The sequence below is a fragment of the Falco biarmicus genome, chromosome 2 (genome assembly GCF_023638135.1).
Source record: "Falco biarmicus isolate bFalBia1 chromosome 2, bFalBia1.pri, whole genome shotgun sequence".
Taxonomy (NCBI): domain Eukaryota; kingdom Metazoa; phylum Chordata; class Aves; order Falconiformes; family Falconidae; genus Falco; species Falco biarmicus.
The window spans coordinates 98176622-98199972 of NC_079289.1; the positions used below are offsets into that span (position 1 = coordinate 98176622).

The 23351-nt window shown below is 38.8% G+C and overlaps 2 protein-coding genes across 13 annotated transcripts in view; one reads left to right on the forward strand and one right to left on the reverse strand.

Annotated features, from left to right (window-relative positions):
• STS (steroid sulfatase) overlaps positions 1 to 8013 on the reverse strand; it is a 135646-nt gene extending 127633 nt beyond the window's left edge. For 6 of the 12 annotated variants that reach the window (XM_056329950.1, XM_056329939.1, XM_056329940.1 and 3 more), the window contains exons 1-2: positions 7095 to 8013; positions 6191 to 6358 (exon numbers count right to left, since the gene is read on the reverse strand). The gene's annotated coding sequence lies outside the window, so the exon portion shown is untranslated. The other 6 variants (XM_056329944.1, XM_056329945.1, XM_056329947.1 and 3 more) reach the window with 6 other exon arrangements.
• Positions 6988 to 23351, forward strand: part of PUDP (pseudouridine 5'-phosphatase) — a 75331-nt gene continuing 58967 nt past the window's right edge. Inside the window, exon 1 of the mRNA XM_056329951.1 lies at positions 6988 to 7125. Coding sequence (XP_056185926.1) covers positions 7044 to 7125 — 82 coding nt within the window. The 5' untranslated portion in view covers positions 6988 to 7043. The remainder of the gene's footprint in view (positions 7126 to 23351) is intronic.

The window sequence follows — 23351 nt, forward strand, 5'->3', positions numbered from 1 at the left end:
CAGAACAGGGTCTTTAAAGAAATATGGACTTCAACAGGCAGGAAAAAATATATGTCATTAGATCTACCAGACAATGTATTTTATTGTATTATCTGCATGTGATGAAGTCAGGAAAAGCTGATGAATATATAGGTCCCTACCCTTTGTCATGTCCTTCAAGAAGCATCACCCAGCTAAATATATTATATATTTGCAAGTGGGCAAGAGTTTACTACATTTCCACCAACTTGAAAAGCTTTAGTGCAGACAACACCCTGGCAGATGCTGGTAGAGCTTCAGGGAGAAGAGTGCTGCCCTACTGGGTGAAGCTCTATGCTTCCGGAAGCGCGTAGGCTTTATTCCGTGCTCTGCAACTCAAGAATACAGCCTAAACCCACCTCATTTCACGACCACAATACAAGGTGGCTAGTCTCTGGATGGCACATCCTACTTAATTAGAATATACAGCCATCTTAACATTAGAAGTCTTGTTAATAGCTTTTGGAAAATTGCATTTGTCTAATTTTTCAGATGAGGTCATAACTGTTGGCCTAAAAAGGAAAAGCCAGTGCAAAACCAATGATGGACCCAGGCTGCCAAACATGGTCATTAATACAATAGGAATTCCCTATTGCTTGTAGTAGCCACTGGTTTAAATGACACACGCAACATTTTTGAAACAAGTGATACAACACTTCATTCTGTAGCACAGCTTCTAGCAGATAACTGCCTCATCAGGCTTGCACGATAATAATTTTTCATACTTAAAAATGCACAAAAATCTTTCAAACTGTATGAAGAGATAGTAAGCTTTTCATGGGCTAGCTATGTTGCCACTGATCTCATTAACAAGGATACAGCTAGAAGTGATGTATAAAGAAAATTTTAAATTGGACAAGTGACAACAAGTTTTCAGCTTTTGCCTTTGTACAAAATAAGGGACAACCTGACTAAGCAGTAGTAGTAAAAAATATTCCTAAGAATTACTGATCATTCATTAGTGAACAAAATAAAACTATGGCAAAAATGGTACTTCAGTTCTTATGTTAATTCAAAGGTATACCGCACCTGGGACTAAAGAAGGCACTCTATTAGTAAAAGATGGCCTTTCTATTTGTTGCTTAGAAAACCCACAGCTACAAAAATGTACCTGACTGCTGGACTTCTCTAAAGATACAGAAAAAACAGAATCCTGAAGAGCAATCAAAATGCTAAAAGCTTCAGAAAGCATAGCTTATGAGGAAACATTGAAGGAATGAAATTTGTTAAATATATTTTTTTAAAAAGAAGAGTAAAAGAACATGGGATATCAGAGTAGATCAAAAGATTTAGAAAATTTTCGGCATAACGTCTGGACAGACATTTTAAGCATATACAATTCTGTCTCCAAGAATTTGTTTAGATCGTTTATGTCTCTTGTGGTCTTACCTATATGTAAGCACATGAAATAGAAATCCAGCAATCTTTCAGTCCTGCAGTGTCACTGTGAGGAATCATTAACCTTACAGAACCTAAGGTGAAATGTTTGAGATGCACTTAGTAGGTGGAGCTAGCTGGCTTGGAGGGGTGGGCGGGGGGGGGGGGGGGAAGAAAAAAGGATCAGGGTCTCACTGGCTTGAAAGCACTGGGACTACAATGCTTCCTTCCGGGTATCCCTAATACCTAACTGTATCAGTATTTACAAGTACTGTTTATGTACAAGTACATTTACAAATGTTTTATGAAAACAAATTATCTATTATTAACCTTCTGCTAAGAAAATTGTAGTTTAAAGTATAAAGTAAGGAATAAGGCTACATTATTTTCTCACATATTTTGTTACAACACACTGAACCTAATTCCTCAAGGTATGTAAACATAGGTGTAACTTCAAGTAGGTGGACAACCTAACAAAGGGACTATTTCGTCACCCAAAAACTAGTCAGTTCCCCTACATGCTAGTGCCCACAAAGTGTATTTGATATTGGCTGTCGACAACAGCATGTTCTAGAGCACACTATTGGTGCATGTTTCTGTGTCTGTACATGCAGGGAAGAAGACAGCAGGAGATGGCAGTACATTCACTGCCCACAAAGTAGCCGGAATGTCCAAGGTCTGGAGACTCAGCTCTCCAACTTGTTGTATGCTGGGTGGGGAATACACGCGCAAAACCTGAATCTGAGACATTACAGATTACAGGTTTAGAGACCTTGTGACCCACAGAATCACAATTCCTTCCCTCTCTTTTCCATCTGAAGATGTAATTACTGTAGCCTTTGAAGAAGTTGAGCTCAGGAACACAAGACTGAAAGAGACCACTGGAAGCGTGACTGCATTCAGTTCCATCCTTATTGCCAGCTAGTGATAGATGTCTTGCTCAGAAGATTGACAGAACACGTATTCCACCTGGCATTACAAATACAAAATTCTTCCTTATGATCTGTAACAATCAAACTGTAGTAAAATGAAAAATACAGCCTTAAAATTCACATGCAGACAAGAAAGAAAATTAAAAGCATAACCAGTATTTTAGGCTCCTGCAATAATGGACAGTTAGATAAATAAATAAAAGTTGCAAGTGATCCTATAGAGGAAGGCCATATAACACAGGAATAGCAAAACAAGATATAATGCTTCAGATCTTATCTGGGGATGCAATCCCTAGTCTTTCTGATAATTTAAGGCTAAACAGGACCCACTCATTAAGCACTTCGGGATTTCAATTACAATAACACTACTAATCACCTGAACACTTTGCCTGTGTGCAGCCAGTAATTTCTGGTCTTCCAGTAAAATACGTCAAAAAGCTAATTCACAAGCCAGAGGAGAGAAAATGATTCTCACTGACTTTAATGGAAATAAAAAAAAGGTCCTGAAGTATGGCATTAAGGCTTCATTTCCCAGCTTCAGAAACTGTTCATTCTATTGTACAATCCCATCAATAAATACAGCAATTGACATCTAAAAATATCTCGGATCCCTTGTTCCCTCTTGTGTGCTTGGTTGGCTATTCTAGAATTTCACCCCTCATTGCTGCTTAAGAACCTTTTTATAGTGCCTCATCTAAATTTATGGATGACCAATATATATCTTCACTATATTCTCCTGAAGCATAACACATCATCTTTCTTGCCTTTGTAACTAACCCACTTATAACTGGTGTCAAATATCAAAATCCAGAAAATGGATGTCTCTCCTCCCACTATTGTTTCTCTGTAAGAAGACCCATATGATTGATGAAAGTGGATATACTGCCTCCCTTTTCACCTACATTATCAATAAAACATGACTTAGATCAGCAATTGTATAGTATCTGTTAATTGTCTTAAGACACATGCTCATTTTTCCTTGTGCAGCCATAAAAACATGAACTGAAATAATAAAAATAACTTCGTTCATAGTCTTAGGGTAAAAAAACTCCTGATTAGTGACATCCAGCACTGGGAAGGGTTTCATTTTCTGAGGGCTTATAGGCTCAACTATAGCAACTGTTGTGAATCTCAGCTGATACCTGAATTAAATTACATTTAACTCTAAGTCATTCCAAGTAATTTGTTACTAATAGTGGGTTTAACAGCTGTTCATGTAAATCATTGTGAAAGCTTTTAAATTACTGGATTTATTCAAATCTTTAGAATATTTTTTAATATTCAAACTAAAACGGATTATAACCTGTTTATCCTCTTTTCCAAGGCGCCTGCAGAACAAGAGAAATAAAGTCAGTCATTTTTGTGTGAAACACACAGTGCATGATGCTCCCTCCTATCAGTGATATAAAAACATGTAAGTGAATTCATGTTTCAAGCATAATATTAAGTAGTGAAATAGAAAACTGCAATTTTTGAGTGAAGTATATTACCTAAGAAAACCCTTAAGTATATTCTGAAGCTTTTTCTCTCCAGGAAAAATAATTTAGTCACATCAGTTTCAGTGATGTGGAAAATTTCTTAGCTTCAAGGTAAAGAAAACCCAAACATACAAAGGTTAAAAAAAAGTTGAGGACTATGTATGTAAAACCTTGTATTGCATACTTAACAACCCCATGGACACACACCTGAGTATTTTCACCTCATCTCACATGCAAGAACAATAAAACCAAAGTGATTTTAACATCTTTGGGGTAAGAAGGGATACCTATAAGCAGCTAATTTACAGTTCAAAATCCTGGACACACAGCATGTATGTAACATGCAACACCACAAAATTCAGAAATCAGCAAAGATCTATTCAACTGCTGTGGTATACGCCCAGATAGCAAGTCAAATTAATTTAAAAATATACATGTGTTCTTCAGACTTTGCAGGATTCAAGTCTACTCGCATGATTACATCTCAGTAACTCAAGTTCACCCTTCTCAATAAGCATGCATCAGGTTTATGGTCATATAATTATCAGTTTTCACGGTTAGAATTTCAGGTTCACGTGGGAAGCACGCTGTGGTGGAGGTACAACTCAAAAGTTATTAAAATAAAGTCCTCATCACCTGAAACAAGCTTAAAACAATGAAAAAAACAGTAGGAAACAATCACACAATTCTCAATCTCAACTTCTTTTCACACCATAAAAAAAAAACCCAAACAAAAACACCCCCAAAACAACCAAAACCAAAAACTATTGCTGAGATCTTTGAGACAAATATTTAAGACGGCCCAAACAAAACTCAGATCAGCATTTTCACTTACTTGCTCATCTAGAAAACTACACTACATCATGAATTAAAAGTTCTGCTTGGACTTTCATCCAATTTCATTCTGTTAGCAGGAAAACTTAGTCACGCTGAATAAACCTAAACAGTTTGTCTATATTGGGAAGATTTTCCTGTGTTTGAATGTAGCTTTTAAGAAAGTAAGCTAACATTACACTGATTATCACTGATGAGCCAGAGTAAAGCAAAGTAAATTGAGGTCACCAGCTTGTCAGGTAACCTAACAGTCTTGAAATATGCACAATAAGACTTGTAACAGACCACTTAACCCTAAAAATGTTCATATTGTGTATTACACTCTAATTTTGTGGGCTTTTTTCATAAAGGTTGTCATTAGGATTTATTTCCCCTTTAAATACTCAATAATTTTGCATAACCAATACGATTTCTGACATGAACTGGTGGTTTACATGCTAAAAATAGTAAGTAACTCCCCTTTTGAGGAAGATGGAAGATGTAGAGTTGTGATTGAAACACGCTTTTCTCTAATTAGAGCAATGAATCAAGATACCTGACTGATGTAGCTTTTTCTTGTTAACAAGTATGGGTGTTACGATGCCAACAAATACAATTAAGAAGATTTTTTTTTCAATATTTGATAATTAGAAAGTGGATGAATCCACCTCAGGTACAACTCCATACAACTTCATTAGTCATTCTCTTGAAATTTTTGTCAGAACTGCATACACTCTTACAGCAGAAACACATTCATCCTTGTAATAGCAGAATACTATGGTTATAAGTATTGAAATTATTATAATTATTTATTCCTTTTAACAGATTAAAACATTTCTAGACATACTGTACTGAGGATCCTACCTTTTTATTGATTCTAGCTACGCTCCTACCTAAGCAAACTACTAAGGAAAATAATGCATTTGCTGTCTGGAACAAAGCTGCAACATTGACTTGTGGCACAGTGTTTATTGCAGAAACAAAACATCTACAGGCATTCGTAACACTCATTGTACAGTTACAATGGAAAATTTGATCTGGAAGCACAGGACCCATTTTCTTAACTCTATGCAAGAACTAACAGATGTGTGACATGACTACACATATTTTTAAAAGACATCAAAGGCACTGTGCACATTTTTTTCCCGGCCTACCTAGGCAGGATCTAAGCCACATTACCAAATATAATCAAAAGATACAAGTTAAAAAAGAAAGAACACACACCCCCAACAAAAAACCCCACCAGAAAACCAACCCAGAGATTCAAAAACCTTTGTTTGAACATCAAGTTTTATTATTAAAAACATACAACTAGAGGCCAAAGATGTTTTATTTATAGTCTCATTTTCAAGTTAGGAGAGATTATCAGGAATTTGTGTTCATGGCATTTCTCACAAATGTAGGGTAAGGATTCTTTTAAAGGATTGGTTTTGCAGGTAGGTAAGACACATAAGGGGGCTAAATTAAAATATGAATGTATGACTCTTACAGTTAGGGCTTTAAAAAGCACACTGACTTGCTAAAATGGTGTAGTGCACTGTCAGAAAAAAAAAAAATTGCTGAGAGGCCTACCTACAGTCAACTGGCAGGGCTACCCCTGCCTTCACACTGCACCACAACTCAGTAGTGGTACAAATCTCTAAGCCAGCATGTCACCTCGGGAGGCTGTTACAGCTCTTTCCATGTCTGCTTTTGCAATTGGTATTTCAACGATCTTGATGCCCAGTGGTGAGTTACCTTCTGGAAAAAATAAAAACCAGGATGAACGATGAGAAAAGCAACCTCTTTCCCTCACAGCTACCCAGTCAAAACTGGATGTTGTGCTCCTGCGGGACGGTTTTGCTCTGTCTCAAGAACGTGGCTTGTTTCTTGAACTTTCAAACTTCTTGAATGTTTCAGGAAAAAAAACAACACCCAAACCAAACCACAAATAACTATTCCCACACTCAGCAACCCTTTAAGAGATAGGTTTACATAGCATTACTTTACTCTTTCCTCACAGTTTTACATTATTTGTGCCTTTTTGTTTATGGCTCCAGTTATGACCAAACTGTAATACCATCCTTAAAACCTCTACACAGAAACGCAAAAAGTTTTACGAGGAAACGCTGTCTGAAAGGCGAGGCGCTCCTCAGTCTCTCTCGTAAGCGTTACTAAGAGGGATTTGAAAAGAGGATTCCCTCCCCCTCCCCCCGAAGACAAACTGACTTTGAAAAAGCACAAAATAAGGAGAAAAGGCCGCGCCGGCCCGCCCCGCGCAGCAGCCCAGGCCCGCCCGCCGGCGCCACCGGCACCGACTCCCGCCCGCCCCCGCCCCGCGGCTCCGGCCCGGCCTCACCCGCAGCACCGCTCCCCCGCCACCGCCACGGCACAGCGCGCTTGCGCCGCCACGGCCCCGCGGGCTCCCGGCTGCTCCGGTCTCGCCATGTCCGCTTCCTCCTCCTCCTCCGCGGCCCCGCTGCGGCCGGTCACTCACCTGATCTTTGACATGGACGGCCTCCTGCTGGGTGTGTAGCCTTCGCCCCTCTCCCCCACCGCCCCCTGGCCCCCGACCCTTGCGGGGCGGTCCCGCTGCGCCACTGGGCCCGGCCCGGCAGCCCAGAGAGCGTGGCCGGCGGCGGGCAGCCCCCTCCTCTCCGCAACGCGCCGCCCCTCCGCCGGGGCGCCTCCCGGGACTGCGGGGAGCCGGCCGGGCCGGCCCGCCTGTTGCTGCTTTCTGGCGGCCTCACGGCTCCGGGCGAGCTGCCAGGGCCCCCGGGGCGGTGTTTGTTAAACCCGGCTGAAGGGATTAAAGTAACCGGAAACGATTTATTTCCTTCTCCTCCTCCCGCCGCCCCCTGCCTTTCGTGGGCAAATTTCGCCTGAACTAAAAGAACCGGGGCTGAGATTGAGCAGGGTGCTTACCTTTAGTGGTGGAGGACTGAACGAGCTGAGGGCGACTGTGAGGAGAGGAGTAGGTTGGGGTTAGAAGCCGGGGCGAGGGGGTACGGAGCAGGAGTTTCCAGTGTGCAGAGCTGGAGGAGCCCGAGCCCCCTGCCCCGCGGTGGGGCTGCGGCGGGCGTGTTTGAGCATGTAGAGTTGCAGCCTCCGACTGAAAACGTCTGGAAATAGCTATCATTTGTACCGGTGGACTTTCAGCTCTGCAGGGTTGCCTGCAGTGCTAAGGCTGGATTGTATCTTGAGGTTTGAATAGTTGGTATGCCTAGAACAGTATGTGTCTGCTCTGAACTGTTTGCCGAGTCAGGGCCTTCTGCTGCACGTAGAATAAATTCCTGTAGAATAAATGGAGGATTTTAGTATGTAACTTGTTTGGTTTTTTTTGAATAGTCCATGGGAATTATCACACAGCAAGCAGCTTTGGATGTGGGTGACTTCTTAAAAAGTGTGAATATGAGGTGCGTTGTGAAACACAAGTTGTTGCAGTGTCTTTCCAGAAGTCTAGTGAATTGCTGTTTACAAGAATGTGCAGTTTTCCTTCCTTCAGGCCTGTAACAGGTGAAGTTACCATGGTTTAAAGCAAAACCGGCTTTACTTGCATTATCACAAATCGTTTCAAGTGTTTTAGAACCTTTTTCTGTTTGTTTCATCTGCACTCTCAATAAGCTATGCAAACCAGCCATTGAGTTATTTCAATTCTGTTTGCAGTTTCACCACTGAAGTCTTAAATAGCCTGAGGTTATGGTTTTTGGTTGGGTTGGTTTTGGATTACTGTAGTTTTTTGTTGTTTTTTTTTTTTTTTTTTTTAATCCAGAACCAATTATTTTGATTAAATTCGTATTTGAAAGTTTCAGGGAAGCTTTTTTAGTTACTGCTGCTTTTTAGCAGAATTTGAAAATCTGCTTCACACAGAATACCACCTGAACAGGACGGTATAGGTAAGCAATATGAATCTTTAGGCTTTGATGTGGATACGTTTCTGTTCAAGTTTTACGTGAATTTATTTTGCACAGCTGTTTATAGGAAAGGTGCTTTAGCTTTGGCCAATGTTCTAGGAACTAAACACATTTTTCTCAGATGCTATCCTGTCTATGTTTAGAAATTGCCTTTCTGTAACATCCCAAACAGGCAAAACCAATACAGATTGAGATTCTGAGTCTTGTTTAGTTCTCCAAACTCCTGGGGTTCATACAATGAAGAAGCATTAAAAATACTCTAGATCATGAACTGTACCTTGTACTGGGAAAGTAATTATAGAAGATCCATAATTCTTGGACCTAAGTTTACCAAGATTGAGACACTTGAGGTATAAACCTACTCCGTGATTAAAGTCCTGTTGTGAAGTACAGCTCCAGAGAAATACTTTGTCACTTTCTGAATTCAAATAAAATTGCAGACATAAATTATGGCATTTTGTGTGCTTCTGTATAACATATATTTACATAAAGAGTTTATGCTTGCTGATATAATTTATTTTTATTCCTATATATGAGACATCCCTTGCACTGATAAATATCTGGTATGTTGTGTTTCAATTCCCCTAGTTACTCTTACGCTACAATGTGGATATGATTTCTTCTGTTTAAAAAAGTTGTGTAGAAAGTGTGTTGTGTTTCAGTAATCTTTGAGCTGTGATGAAAGCTATAATTATGTATAGAATTAAATTGAAAATACTTGTGTCTTCCAGTACAGAGGTGCACCACCCTGATGTTTTTCATGTGTATTTCCTCTAAGAGGACTTGTGTTGGCTTCAAAATACTTAACAGTTCTATCACAACTTTTAACATAATTTTTGGTGAACCTGTTTGTTTGATGCTGAGTTGTGACCCTTGGTAGGCAAAAAGGCAGTCAGGAAACTTCTTGAAGTTCCCCAAGTTTCCTAAACGTTTCAAGAAACTTGAAATAATTTGGGGGAAGGAATGAAATAAGGGGCACACAGGCTAGATGCTTGCTGCTCGACATGTCTACTGTAAATCTTCTGAATGAGACAAATGGTTATACTGATGCAAACCTACATGAGAGATAAGATCCCCTTTAATTTTCTCATGAAATTTTTAATGTGTCACATAATGTTAATCAAAGATGATGACATGCGTTGCCTACGTATTTCTAGAAGCTGTAGAAATTGGCATAAAATTGCTTCCCTTGAAAGAGCACAAATAATTTTCAGTATTTGCTATGTAAAACTACACTTTTGTAACTTTTAAAGTATGTCCATAGCTGGTTGCATTTTTCAGAATCTGAAGCTTTAGGGCTTGCAGTAATTTTTACTGTGAAGTAGTGTGTGAAAATGTATTAACTGTTTTTGGAAGTTTTGACAGAAACCTTGCAGATTTTATAGAACAAATACAATTTGATCTATAAACAATGAAAAATTGAACATGAAACTGATCTCATGTAATGTGCTATAAACTGTCTTTCTATAGATGATATATGTACTCCTGATTAAGGAAGGTAGTATATCTTCTGATAAGGAAGATTTCCAAAATACTTGTGATTGCTTAATAAGTTTGTAAAATCCTTAAATGAGGTCTGAGGTACTTAAAAGGTTCTTAACTTTGGAAACAATCCAAGTGACCTATAGAACCTGCATATGTACACTTCAGTGACTAATGCTAGCCTATGTGAAAGTGTTGCTGAGTCTGATCTGCTGTGACTTTATCTCCCCCCATCTCTTTAACATAATTGAGACTGATTAAGTTGTCCTTGAGTCCCACCTTGATACATCAGTTTCTCTTCAGCAGGGAAGTTCTTGCCCCTGAACTGCCAGTAGAAGTACTTCATCCCTTTCATTTGGAGTCCTTCTGTTTCATTATTTGAAGTGTTATCTAGCACCCGTGTTTTTCAGCACTTATAATCAATGCAATTCACCCTTCTGGGGATTCTCCTTTTGGATTACCTTCTCTTTCCCTTTGAGCTGTTGAATGAAATCTTAGGCTATTTTGCCTGTTGTTGCAGTTGCCAGGAAATTAGCACACTGGAAAGTAATGCTATCATTTAGTAAGTAAAATATGTGAACAGCATCTCTGGACAGTTTGTTATTTAATAGGTAAAATTAATTGAAGGACTTTTTTTTATAGGGAACTCTAGCTGTAATAGAAAAAACAACCGTTGTACTAGCCTATTACAGTTACATCATGCTTTGTTACACATATGCAGCAAGATTTAGCTAACAGTTTATAAGTGATGCTCGAAAAGGAATATCTGAACTTTAATTTTTGGTGTACTGCTGTATTATTTTTTTTAAAATCAACATTTGTAGTGTTAAATTTCTACTTGCTTTCCTGCAGCAAATCCTAACAATAAATGCTCAGAACTTGTACAGTAAATTGCTTTTTCTTAAACTGCTTTAGTCTTTTCCTACAGAAGACTACTGTTCTAAGTGCTAGTCTGTAGTATAATTAAAACTATTAAACCTACTTATGTGTGCACTTACCAGACACACACAGTACAGGGTTAGCTGGCTAAAATAAAGTAATAATAAAAAAAACCCCAACAGAACAGAAGTTAGAGATCTTTGATACCAAAATAAATATACTTTTGTTACAGTTATACATTATACTGTTTAATATCTGATCCTGGCATTTTAGCATATTGTAAAAGCATACAAAACCAACACAGAAGGGAAAATCTATGGAACTTGTATGAAATATACAACTAGAGTAATGCCCCCTAGGATCTATCTTCTCAATACACTGCATAGGTTTTCTTTTGAGCTAAGAGTGGGTTTGTTGTGTAATTGTAGCCAATAGCTTCACCACCACCAGAACACAGGTAGGATTTAATGTTGCCTTTGTTGATCTATGCCAAAACTTGTCAGGGGCTGAAAATATTTTAAATTCGAAATTATATTCTTTACCACCTGCATGTATAATATTAACCTTTTGTAACTGACAAATGAGCTTAGGAAAACTGCTGCAAAGATGTTTCTTCACATTGTGCGTGAGGCTGAACTAAAGCAAAATTCACATGCAGAGAACATGAGACTTCAGTGTGGAGAGTTTAGTTGTTTATATTTTAATTTTTGTTTGTTAGGAGTACTGATCATTTCCTGTAAGTTATTATCCTTACCAGTGCCCCTTAGTGTTGTGAAACGGCATCTTCACATAAGATAAGTCAGCACATTCAAGTAGATCTAAAAGAGAGGTGGTTTCTAAAGCAGCTTAGTTTTGCAAGATACCTTTGTCGTAACTCCAAGTCGCATTGGACTGTAGAGGCACAGGTATGGCAGCTTGTTCTGACCATTTGTAGAGGGGCGAGAAGTAGTTTAGGCAGCTGGGATCAGAAGCTGCTGCTTTATGCAGCCGCTGCCTCATCTCTGCTGGATTCTTGTGTGCCATTCCTAAGCAACTCCTGCATAGCTGGTCATACAGGCAATCTTTGGTCTGTCATCTAGAACGAATTAATTTGCACTTAAACTCAATGCAGTGTTGTGAGATTCACAAGAGTTTTGGCATGTTTTCTTTCTCCCCAGTGTTACTTACCCATTGTCACAAGGTCAAAAGTGAAAAAATGTACTCTTATTTTCATTTCATTGCACAAGTTGCCTAGGAGATTGCTGTTACAAGAAAACTGGTACGAGTTCCATGCTGGAGTTTGCTTATGTGCATGCTGTCTTTTATTTTACAGTGTGAATGGGAGGCTAAAACGGCTTCCTATTTCTTCTGCATCAGAGCAAATAGCACCAATTCAACTAAACATCACTTCTTTCTAGATTGTCCTCTATTATGGCTTAAGTGCAGGAATTAATCTTCTTAAGCTATAAACTGGCAATCTTGTAAGCCTATTTTCTGCTTCTAGGTAGTGGAAACATACTTTCTTGCCATTCCCCATTTCCATCTGATTTTGGGGAACAAAGAAGGATACAAAAATACTGTTCTGCCCCTGTGTTCTGTGCTTGTATTTTGTTGCAAAAACAAAGAGATTAAGGATATTATTAGATTAAAATACCTCATAGATGCTTCATGAGCAAATTTTGGAGAAAAGTAAAACAGGCCCTCATTGAGAGTTACATAACCATTAATAGAGCAAATAAGATTTCTGATATGCTTGAAAGTTGACATTTTAATTTAACAGCAAGGAACATTTTGGCAAGGACATAACAAACATACCAACCTAGAGTCTAACTTCTATTATTCCCATGATTAATTTGCAGATTGTCTATCCGCATGGTTGCTTGTTGTTTGTGGTAAGAATAATCCAGAATTGGAGCTTAGTTCAGCATCTGTAGAACAGTTTTGGGTTTTGTATTTTTTCATTTCAGTAATGGTTACTGCATTTCAAAATTCCAATGGCAGCCTTAGCAGTGATCTTTTTTTTTGTCCCTGGGGAATTAACAGAGAAATGCTCCCAAGCTGAAAGACCCATGATTTGATTTTAATGTTGCACATAAATTGACCAAAAATGCAACATATTTTTGGGGCTTATTTATTAGTTGTACCAGATCCAAAGCATTTGGTTTTAAAAGACAAAACAAAACAAACAACAACAAACCACATACTAAATGGATTAGTCTCAAGAGATTTCAGATTTCCACTGTTAATAATGTGGCTCTCATTTTCTTACTGTTACGCACATTAAATTGTATAGAAGGCCTTTACAAGTAGAGAGGTATGTTTTGAAAGTGCTGGCAGTCTAAAGGTTCTGTTTAGTGAATTTAAAGATGCACACAGCAGTTTGACCGTTTATAAAAACTAGTCTCTTTCTGTGCCTAAATGCAGATTTTCAAATCTGTTTGTAGTTGATAAGGTTTTATATTTGTTGGCTGCGTACACTGTTTTGTGTATAAAGTCGCAATTATTTTGCTTTGAATATAAATAATAAGGTGTCATAAATGGAACAGAATTTCACACAAAGAAAAGGTACATAGAATTTTCCCTTATAATAACACTATTTCCAGCTGCTGCATTCCAATTTTCTTTTTACTTAAGAAGAAAAACAACACTAACAACCCTGGATTTATTATTTTGCATACTTGCAGTAGTTACACTGTATGTCATTTTGGGCACAACTCTGCAGCTTTTGTGAGTAGTTGCAGTTCATTTGTGTAGCCTTGTTGTGAGTTGGCTAACTGAACTCTTGAGAGTGATATTTTTAAGGACACCTCAGTTTGTCTGGGTGGGACAGTTTACCAGCAAAATTTTGCTGTGAGTTCTGCTGGTATAGTTTCTCAGAGATAAAATCTTATTCTTGAATACTGTCATTTATACTTCTAGTGTTGGGGGGGGAGGGGTGTTGTTTGTTGTCATTTTTTAACCAATTCTTTACTTGCTTTTTTTTTTTTTTTTCAAATTGTTAACAGACCTTAATGGTGATGGTAAATTTCACAATATGATCATTGTGCTTTTAAAGATGAGGAACTACGTTAACTAACAACACAAAAGCAAATAAGCTAAATACCTTCTCCCTTCAAACTTGGTATCTATTGCTTTCATATGGACAAACAATTTTATTTTGCGCAATGTAGATGCTGCTAGTAATGGTTGCTGCTTCTGTTATGTGTTTCTGTATCTCCCTGTGTTGATCCTCATTTCTTTCACAAGACTGTTGGGAAGTATTTAACCAAGATCATTTTTGTATCTTAGAATGGTTCTGGCAGAGAATCCTGACCTTGATTTATCCTTTTCCTCCCCCATAATAATAATCAGTGTTCTGACCCAAATTTTGTTGAGGTACTGCCAACCTTTGTTAAAATTTTTCTTGGCACCTATACAGGAGAAAACCATTCTGTTTTATTTATCTCACTTTTGACTTCCTTTCCTTCAATAACCAGTGAGGATTGCTTGTTTCTGTTTCTTGTGGCTCTTTTTTTGATGGCTGACAACTTTTTTCTTTTTTTTTTTCTCCAATATTTTGCTTCTTGAAGGATTGCATACCTATTGACAGTATCAGTGCTTGCTATCTGTATGTTTTCTGTTCTCGTGCAACTTCTATTAATTTTTCATTTGTCTTATAATAAATAACATTTTCCATAGTAGTTTGGCAATAATTCTGTTGCTGTAATTTGGAAAGATTTGAATATAAGTGGACACTGCTGTTTCCCAAATATGATTTTTCTGTTTTTATATATAGCAGCCTTTTTTTTTTTAAAAAAAAAAAATGTAGTCTTACTTTTATTCCTGTTTCCTTTTTGAGCTATATGAAGTATTTTTGTAAAAGTCATCAAGTAAGTCCTACTTCTAGTAGCCTGTGTGTCTCTGATTAAACAGGTTTATTTCTAGTTCTTGAAAGCTTTCATTTGGGCACCTATTATGTATCAGCACTCCACACCTTACTTTGTATCCTCTGCTGCTAGTTTTCACCTCTGATGTGCCTTTGGGGCAAGTTTCATGTGGGGTTTCTCTCAGGATAATGTAAGACAACTGAGAGGAAACCCCAGTTTATTATTTGTTCGCCTAGTCTTTCTATTTAGCAGCCATAGGAATTTACTTGTGACCTTTGTCACTGTATAATATGTACAGTGTTATACAGTGTCTCATTCTTCTAGCTTATTAATACGTGTTCCCTGACCTGGTGTAATAGGCCCAGCAGCCCCTGTGTAACCTTTGCTCTCCAAAGGATTGATGTATGCTAGTCCTTTGCAGCAGTTCTGTGCTCGCTGGGTGCCGAACTGATTGGGTTGCTGCCAAGCAGCTCAGCCCTCTTGTTCCCTCCTGGGCGTAGATTATCTGCTGTGCATAAATATTGGTTCACTCAGGTTCTCTTTCGCAGTGTCACCATATACTAGAAATTGCCCGCTCATGTTAGGGTGTCTTTTTGAACATTGTGTCTTTAAAACTGTGTTCTGCTTTAATTGGTCTTTTTGCATGTAACGTAAACTGTCACAGAGTACTAGTCAAACTATTAGACCCTTATTTGATTACTGACCATTCATGAGAGGAAATATCTTTGTTGGATTGGGATGTTTTATGAGTTTGACATGGGTACTGTTAATTTTGGAACACTTCTAAGGAAGAGGAACTTTTTACACTAATAGTGGAAGAAAAAACAAATGAAAGATAATATGTGTTTAATGAGAAGTTTGGGTTTATGGTAGAAGGTCTGAAGTGGGAGAAATTAATGGGTTTAAGTTGGAGCATGAGTACACTGAAACATAATTTTGTTTGAATAAGTTTTTCTGTGGTAAAGATTTTTTTGTTTGTTTGTTTTGTAATTTATGTACAGACAGCTTCTTTTGACCCGTATCTTCAGGGCAAAAGAGTAGACTCATGCATGCCTGTCAAGTGAGATAACCTTGAATAATGTCATGGTGTACTACAGGGCCGTTACTGAAAAAAAATACACCCTGTGAAATGGTGGATCTTTATGCTAGGACTGAATCCTCTCTATAGCATTATATTATTATTGAACTAACAAAATTTGCTTTGTGGCTCAAGGGAGATAGAGCTACGGAGTGTATCACAATGCAATAAATTTCTAGTCTTTAAAAATTAAGAAGTGTTTCATGGGAAGCATATCTCAGAAAATGAAAATACTTGGGCCACTAAGGTATTGTGGTATATCTAATTGCTACTCTGCTGCCTAATGACTTGCATTGTTATTATTGTTGTAGATCATATTTTTATGTTATTTGTCCTTCTCCCATTTTTCATTTGAACTTCTTAATTTTCAATGAATGAGGGCATCTAAGAGTAAAGATCAAGCAGAAGTGTTGCTATTCTGGTTTTGCATGTTCTAGAACTTTAGAAAACTTTAAAGTGGCAGTTATCTGCAAATTGTGCAGTATTGTAAAATTTAGTTTCCTAACATATTTGATTCACCATTGACTTTTTATAGTTTACTGTTTATCATGGCTTTGCCTTTTTCAAAAAGAAAGTGAACTATTCCCCTTCCCTTTTTTTGGCCTTCTTAAAGAGAGCAGGGAATTGTCATGTGCACTTGGAAATACTGTTGAATAACAAGATAAAATTGAAGTTCTAGGTTCCAAGTGTTAGGTTAAAACCCCAACAAACAACCAGTTTTGCATCTTTATACCACTTGTTATACTAATGGTAGTTCTACCTTTCTTTATTTAAAAAACCTTAGAGTTCTCTCTTACAGATGAAAAAAAAAAAAAAGTTTGTTTTACCTGCTAATTATATTCACAGTTTTAAGGAACTTCTGTTGTGTTCTTTACCTGCATGTTACCTCAGCCTTCATACCTTTAGAAACAGCTGCATTCCTAAAAACCTCACACTATACCACTGCAGAATTTCTGGGTGGCTGTGATTTGTCGCAGCTGTTCTGTCCATGCTGGTCCCTGAACTGCCCTGAGAGCTTTCTGGAGTCTGCTGTAGCACCATTAGTGCTCTCCAGACCATTGTTTTCCTATGGAAAGTAGGATGGTGAAGAGAGGAGGCAGTCTACACTTATGTTGGGACAAGATTTGAAATAACATATGAACTGAGTGCTTCTGTGTCCCAGGGTTTAGAAGTAGCCTATGATTACCAAAATGTATACACTGGACCTACAGAAGTAACTGTAGTTATTAATAGCAGTGTTAACAACATGTCAGAGTTTTTCCCAATACTGGCACGTACATGCAAATATACATTGTATAGCAGTCTTCATATGGCATCTTGATCTCTGAGAAATCCTCTGAATATTGATTGATAATATCTTGAGAAGTGTCATAGCATTAGGAATTTTTAAGACTTTTAAGAATTTTAAGGAATTTCTAAGACTGTGCTCTAAATTCTGCAGTTATCATTCTGTGGGTATATGATGTTAGTATTACTTTTATGTCAAATATATTTCATAAATAGAAGAAAGTCTGTGAAGTGTTCATCATAGTATTAGGCTTTCTGTATATGCTCCCCCCCCTGCCCCCAGCTATCTCTTTGTTTTACAGACTTCAGAATCTTTCAAATAATATTCTTTCAGTCTGAAAATTTCCACTGCTTTACAAAACCCTACAGTTCCTGGATAAAGCTTTAGAGATACAGGGGATGACTTTTCATGTGTGTGTATGTATACGAAGGAGAGGATTTCTTCCATTTAAAATAACTATTAAGATAATGAGCAGCTTTGCAGTAATTCTGAAACTGTCAGAAGAAATGCCATAAGAATATTTCAAAATGTTCTTGAAGAAGTCTTTGTGTAATGGAGAGTTAATAATAAAACTGGATTATATGGCTTATGAATTAAGAAGGCCTTGTTTTTTTCGCTAGTCAAAGCTCTTGGCTTTAAGAGTTGGGATTTCAGGATCTGTAATTGGTACCTCTCTGCATTATAGTGGGTAAAGTTGCTCTCTACATAAATCTCTGTCTCCCCCAGGAAATAATAGAGGATGATTAAATTGTATGTTAGTGTGGGTTTTTTTCTCTCCTCATTGCCCTGGTTAATCGAGAAATTGCTATATGTTCTTCAAAGTTTCTACTATTAGGAAAGAAAGAAAAGTCATATTCTAACATTTGTAGCAAAATCATGGAAGTTATTTCCCTCTTTATCTGTTCCTTTTTCTAATACTGTAGTTCAACATGGAATAGATTCATGTTCTCTTCTTTTAACTTCTGTTATAATTCCAGCTTTCAGGAGACTAAACCAAATATTCCTGTTTGACCCAAATGTTTCTGTGTTTGTATATAAAGAAAAGGAAGGCAGAATACTTTTTTCCATCTGTGTATTCTTCAGTAGATATTTAGTTTACTTTTCATAGTATCTTGCATACTGAAATTGTGAGCTTCAGTTCTGTGCTTTATATTCTAATTGTATGTACAAGAAGTTAATTTCATTGATGTTCTAACACTATTCCTAAGCATATCTCATGAGAGTTACAATAAGAAAAATACTTCTATTACCCATTCATTCTTTCTGGGTTGGATCCTACATTTACCTTTCTTCACTCCTATTTCTTTAAAGTAGTCTTCTTGTGCTGTGAATTAAAAACAGGGTTGCTTTTGAGAAGAAAAACTTTGCATGTTTAGGCCCAACTGAGATTTGATCTGATTTTTCTTAGAAATTGTTCGTACTAAAGTCTTGAAATCCTCATCTTTTCTGAGTCTTCTTGACTTGGCAGCTGATTTGTTAGTGCCTATCAATAACTCTTCCCCAAAACCTTGTTGTTTCATGCCATTATTTGGTTTTGGTTTTTTTTTTTAGAAATGAGCGCAGCATGGAAATACATAATTCAGGAAGATTGTGTTTGTACTCGTGAGTGGTTACAAGGTGTCCAATACACAGATGTTGTACTATGTCAGAGGTGTAATAAAGTGTACCTTACAGGTAATCGCTCTTTCCTTCAATAGAGGTAAAGGAGTTGACACAGACATTACAAAATCCTACAGTGTAGTTTAAATAACAGTATCTACTCCTTTCCGTGCTATGAAGATTTTTATCGATAACATAGGCCCAGAAGCATAGATCAGGTATTCAGTAAAATAATTTACAAAGATCAAGGATTACAGGTGTTGTATAACTGTACTTAATGGTAGTCTAAGCTTGAAAAATGTATTACCCACTTGAATTGTCTATAATTGTCTCAAAGACTCCAAGGGAAATATTTTTCACAGTGATGATGATGGTGCAGTTAATGCGTTCAGTACTGGCAATGTAGATGCTTCTCATTTCCAGTTCAAAACCTACTCAGGCTCCTCTGACAGGCCATGGTAGGGAGTTAGATTCTGATGAGACGTGCTAGATTTTCTATAATTAATAATAATAATAGGGTAGAGGGTACTGTCAGAAGAAATCCCTTTCCTGAAGAAACTAGCTTTAATTCCCTGTATAATTTCATTTTATTTGTTACCAGCAGAGTTTTAAAGCCTCAGAAAATACAGGCTCATAACAGAAGTGATGACAGGCCGACAGCCCTGTAGCAATACCACCATGAACTATATCAACCTAACACAAGAAAAAAACCTCCAACCTCTTCACTTATGACAAGCTCAGTGACTAAAGCTGCCCTTTACATTTTACGGGGTACACTGTAGCCATGTTCAACAGTGTTCACCTCTGTTTTTGTTGTTCATAACATTTCATACAATTAGATTCTTTCATTAATAGTTAATTTACTCCTCAGACAACAGAAAAAAAACAAAAGACTTTCAGCTTCTTGATGGAACACCAGCTGGAGTGTCTGGAGCTTCATCATGCATGAGGAGATGACAAAGAGCTTAATGAGTCAGCATTAAAGGGAGGGCAGGGGCTGCGACAGGTGACGTTATAGTGGGGGTCTGCTACAGGCTGACCAGGAAGTTTGAGTAGATGAAGCCCTCTATAGGCAGATAGTAGCTGCCTTGTGTTCACAAGCCCTGGTCATCATAAGAGACTTCAGCCACCCTGATGTCTGCTGGGGGAACAACACAGCAGGGAATAAGCAATCCAGGAGGTTCCTGAAATGCATTGAAGATAACTTCCTTCTCCAAATGATACAGGAGCCAATGAGGAGAGGCACTATGCTGGACCTTGTTCTCACCAACAAGGAGGGGCAGGAGGGGAATGTGAAGCTCAAGGGCAACCTTGGATGCAGTGACCATTAAATGGTGGAGTTCAAGATCCTTGGGGCAGTAAGGAGGCTGCACAGCAAGTTCACTACCCTGCACTTCAGAAGAGCAGACTTTGGCCTCTTAAGATGTCTTGCTTGGTAGAGTACCATGGGATAAAGCCCTGGAAGGAAGAGGGGCCCAAGAAAGCGGGTTAATATTCAAGGATCACCTCCCCCAAGCTCAGGAGTGATGCATCCCAACAAAGAGGAAGTTGGGCAAAAACACCAGGAGGGAAGCCTGCATGGACAAACAAGGAGCTCCTGGACAAAATCGAACACAGAAAGGAAGTCTACTGAGGGTGGAAGTAAGGATAGGGGTAGCCCGGGAAGAATACAGAGAAAAAATCTGAGCAGCCAGAGATCACGTTAGGAAAGCTAAAGCCCTGATAGAATTAAATCTGGCCAGCCATGTCAAGGACAACAAGAAAAGCTTCTATAGGTATGTCAGTGATAAAAGCAAAATTAGGGAAAATGTGGGCCTTGTCTGGAAGGGAACAGGAGACCTGATTACCTGGGATATGGAGAAGGCGGAGGTACTCAATGATTTTTTTTTGCCTCTGTCTTCACTGACAACTGCTACAGCCACAGTGCCCGATTAACAGAAGGCAAAGGCGGGGACTGGGCGAATGAACTGCCTACTATAGGAGAACATCAGGTTTGAGACCATCTAAGAAATCTGAAGGTGCATAGTCCATGGGACTTGATGAGATGCATCCATGGGTCCTGTGGGAACTGGTGGATGAAGTGGCTAAGCCACTGTCTGTCATATTTGAGAAGTCATGGCAGTCCCACAGTGAAGTTTCCACAGACTGGAGAAGGGGAAGCGTAACCCCCATTTTTAAAAAAGGGAAATAAGGAAGACCTGGGAAACTGCATGATGGTCAGTCTCACCTCTGTGACTGGTATGATCATGGAGCAGATCCTCCTGGAAACTATGCTAAGGCACATGGAAAATAAAGAGGCAATTGGTGACAGCCAGCATGGCTTCACTAAGGGCAAATAATGTCTGAAAAATCTGGTGGCCTTATGTGATGGGATTACAGAGTTGGTGGATGAGGAACAAACAACTGATGTCATCTCCCTGGACTTGTGCAAAGCTTTTGCCACTGCCCCACACAACATCTTTGTCTCTAAACTGGAAAGACATGGGTTTGATTGTTGGATCACTCAGTGGATAAGGAATTGGCTGGATGGCCCCACTCAGAGAGTTGCGGTCAATGGCTCAATGTCCAAGCAGAGACCTGTGACGAGTGGCATTCCCCAGAGGTCTGTACTGGGTCTGGCGCTGTTTAACATCTTGATGATGTGGACATTGGGATCAAGTGCACCCTCAGCAAGTTTGCCAACAATGCTGAGTGGAGTGGTCAACATGCTGGAGGGAAGGGATGCCATCCAAAGGACCTTGATAGGTTTGAGAAGTGGGCCCGTGTGAACCTCGGGAAGTTCAACAAGACCAAGTGTAAGGTCCTGCACCTGGGTCAGGGTAATCCGCAGTACCAATACCGGTGGGTGGAGAATGGATTGAAACTATCTCTGAGGAGGAGGACTTGTGGGTGCTGGTGGATGAAAAACTCAACATGGCCTGACGATGTGCGCTTGCAGGCCAGAAAGACAACCTGATCCTGGGCTGCATCAAAAGAAGCATGGCCAGCAGGTTGAGGGAGGTGATTCTTCCCCTTTATTCCTCTGTTGTGAGCCCCACCTTGAGTATTATATTCATCTCTGGAGCCCCCAGCATAAGAAGAACAGGGACCTGTTCAAATGAGTCCAGATGAGGGCTATGAAGATGACCAGATGGCTGGAGCACCGCTTTTAAGAAAACAGGCTGAGAGAGTTGTGGTTGTTCAGCCTGGAGAAGATAAGGTTTTGGGGAGACCTTATGGGGGTCTTTCAATACTTAAAAGGGGCTTATAAGAAATATGGGGACAGACTTTTTAGTAATGCCTGTAGCAATGGGACAAGGGGTAATTGTTTTAAACTGAAAGAAGATAGATTTAGGTTAGATAGAGGGAAGAAGTTCTTCACTGTGAAGGTGGGGAGGCACTGCAACAGGTTGCCCAGAGAACATGTGGCCTATGGTGCGTTTGCCTCTTGTCAAAAGAGAAGGACCTTTAGTGACCAGTGGTTTTATTGTTGTAACTTATATACCTTCTGATTCTTTTTTCCTTACATTTAGGAAGCATGTAAGTTACCCTGTTTAACTGCACATGCAATTTTAATTATATGCCTAGGAGATGTTAGTCCTTCTAATGGTTTCAAAAAATAATGGGTCAAAAGGTGTAGCCTTAGGACTTCCATCTTTTTGTCTAAAAGTCATTTAAGTTCCAGTGGCTCAGTTTAGTGTATTCAGCAAATTAAGCAGACACACTTTATTTTGCTGATTGTAAGCTTGATTTTGGATCAAGGAAAAGGAAATTACCAGCATGGGGTCAAGGAAACTTTCATGGTTTAACCTCAGCCAGCAGCTAAGTGCCGTGTAGCCACTGGCTCACTCCCCCCACCCCCAGCAGGATGGGGAGGAGAATCAGGAAAAAGGTAAAACTTGTCAGTTGAGAAAAGAACAGTTTAATAATTGAAATAAAATAAAATACAATAATAACAACAATAACAATTGTAATGAAGAAGAGAGAGGAAGAGAGAAGAATAAAACCCAAATGGGGAAACAAAAAAAAGTGATGCACAATACAGTTGCTCACCACCCACTGACTGATGTCCAGCCAGTTCCCAAGCAGCACCAACTCTTCCCTCTTCATGTACTGAACATGATGTTCTATGGCATGGAATATCCTGATGGCTAATCCCAGTCAGGTGGCTTTGTGTGCTTCCTCTCGTCTTCTTATGCACTTGGTCACTGGCAGAGCATGGGAAACCGACAAGTCCTTGACTTAGAGTAAGCACCATTTAGCAACAACTAATATCAGTGTGCTATCAATATTGTTCTCACACCAAATCCAGAACACAGCACTGTACCAGCAACGAAGGAGAAAATTAGCTCTATCCCAGCCAAAACCATGACAGAAACTGTTTATTGAACAGTACCTGTTACAAATGGCATTTTTTTCAGAGTTATTTCATATTCAGCTGTTAGTAACTTCTACTTCATTCTGGATTTTGTGTGTCAGGTTTGTTTAGATACTGCTGAATGTCTGCTCGTAACTGGTTTTATAGTTACTGTACATAGTTACATAAATGATGCATATATTAATTGTTCTTAGCTATTATTTTTTGCCACACCTTGTCAGGTGTTAATCACAGAAACTGATTGTATCATAATTTCCTTAAACTTCACGCCCCTTTTTAAACATGAAGCTGCCCGCTATGCACATTCAAAAA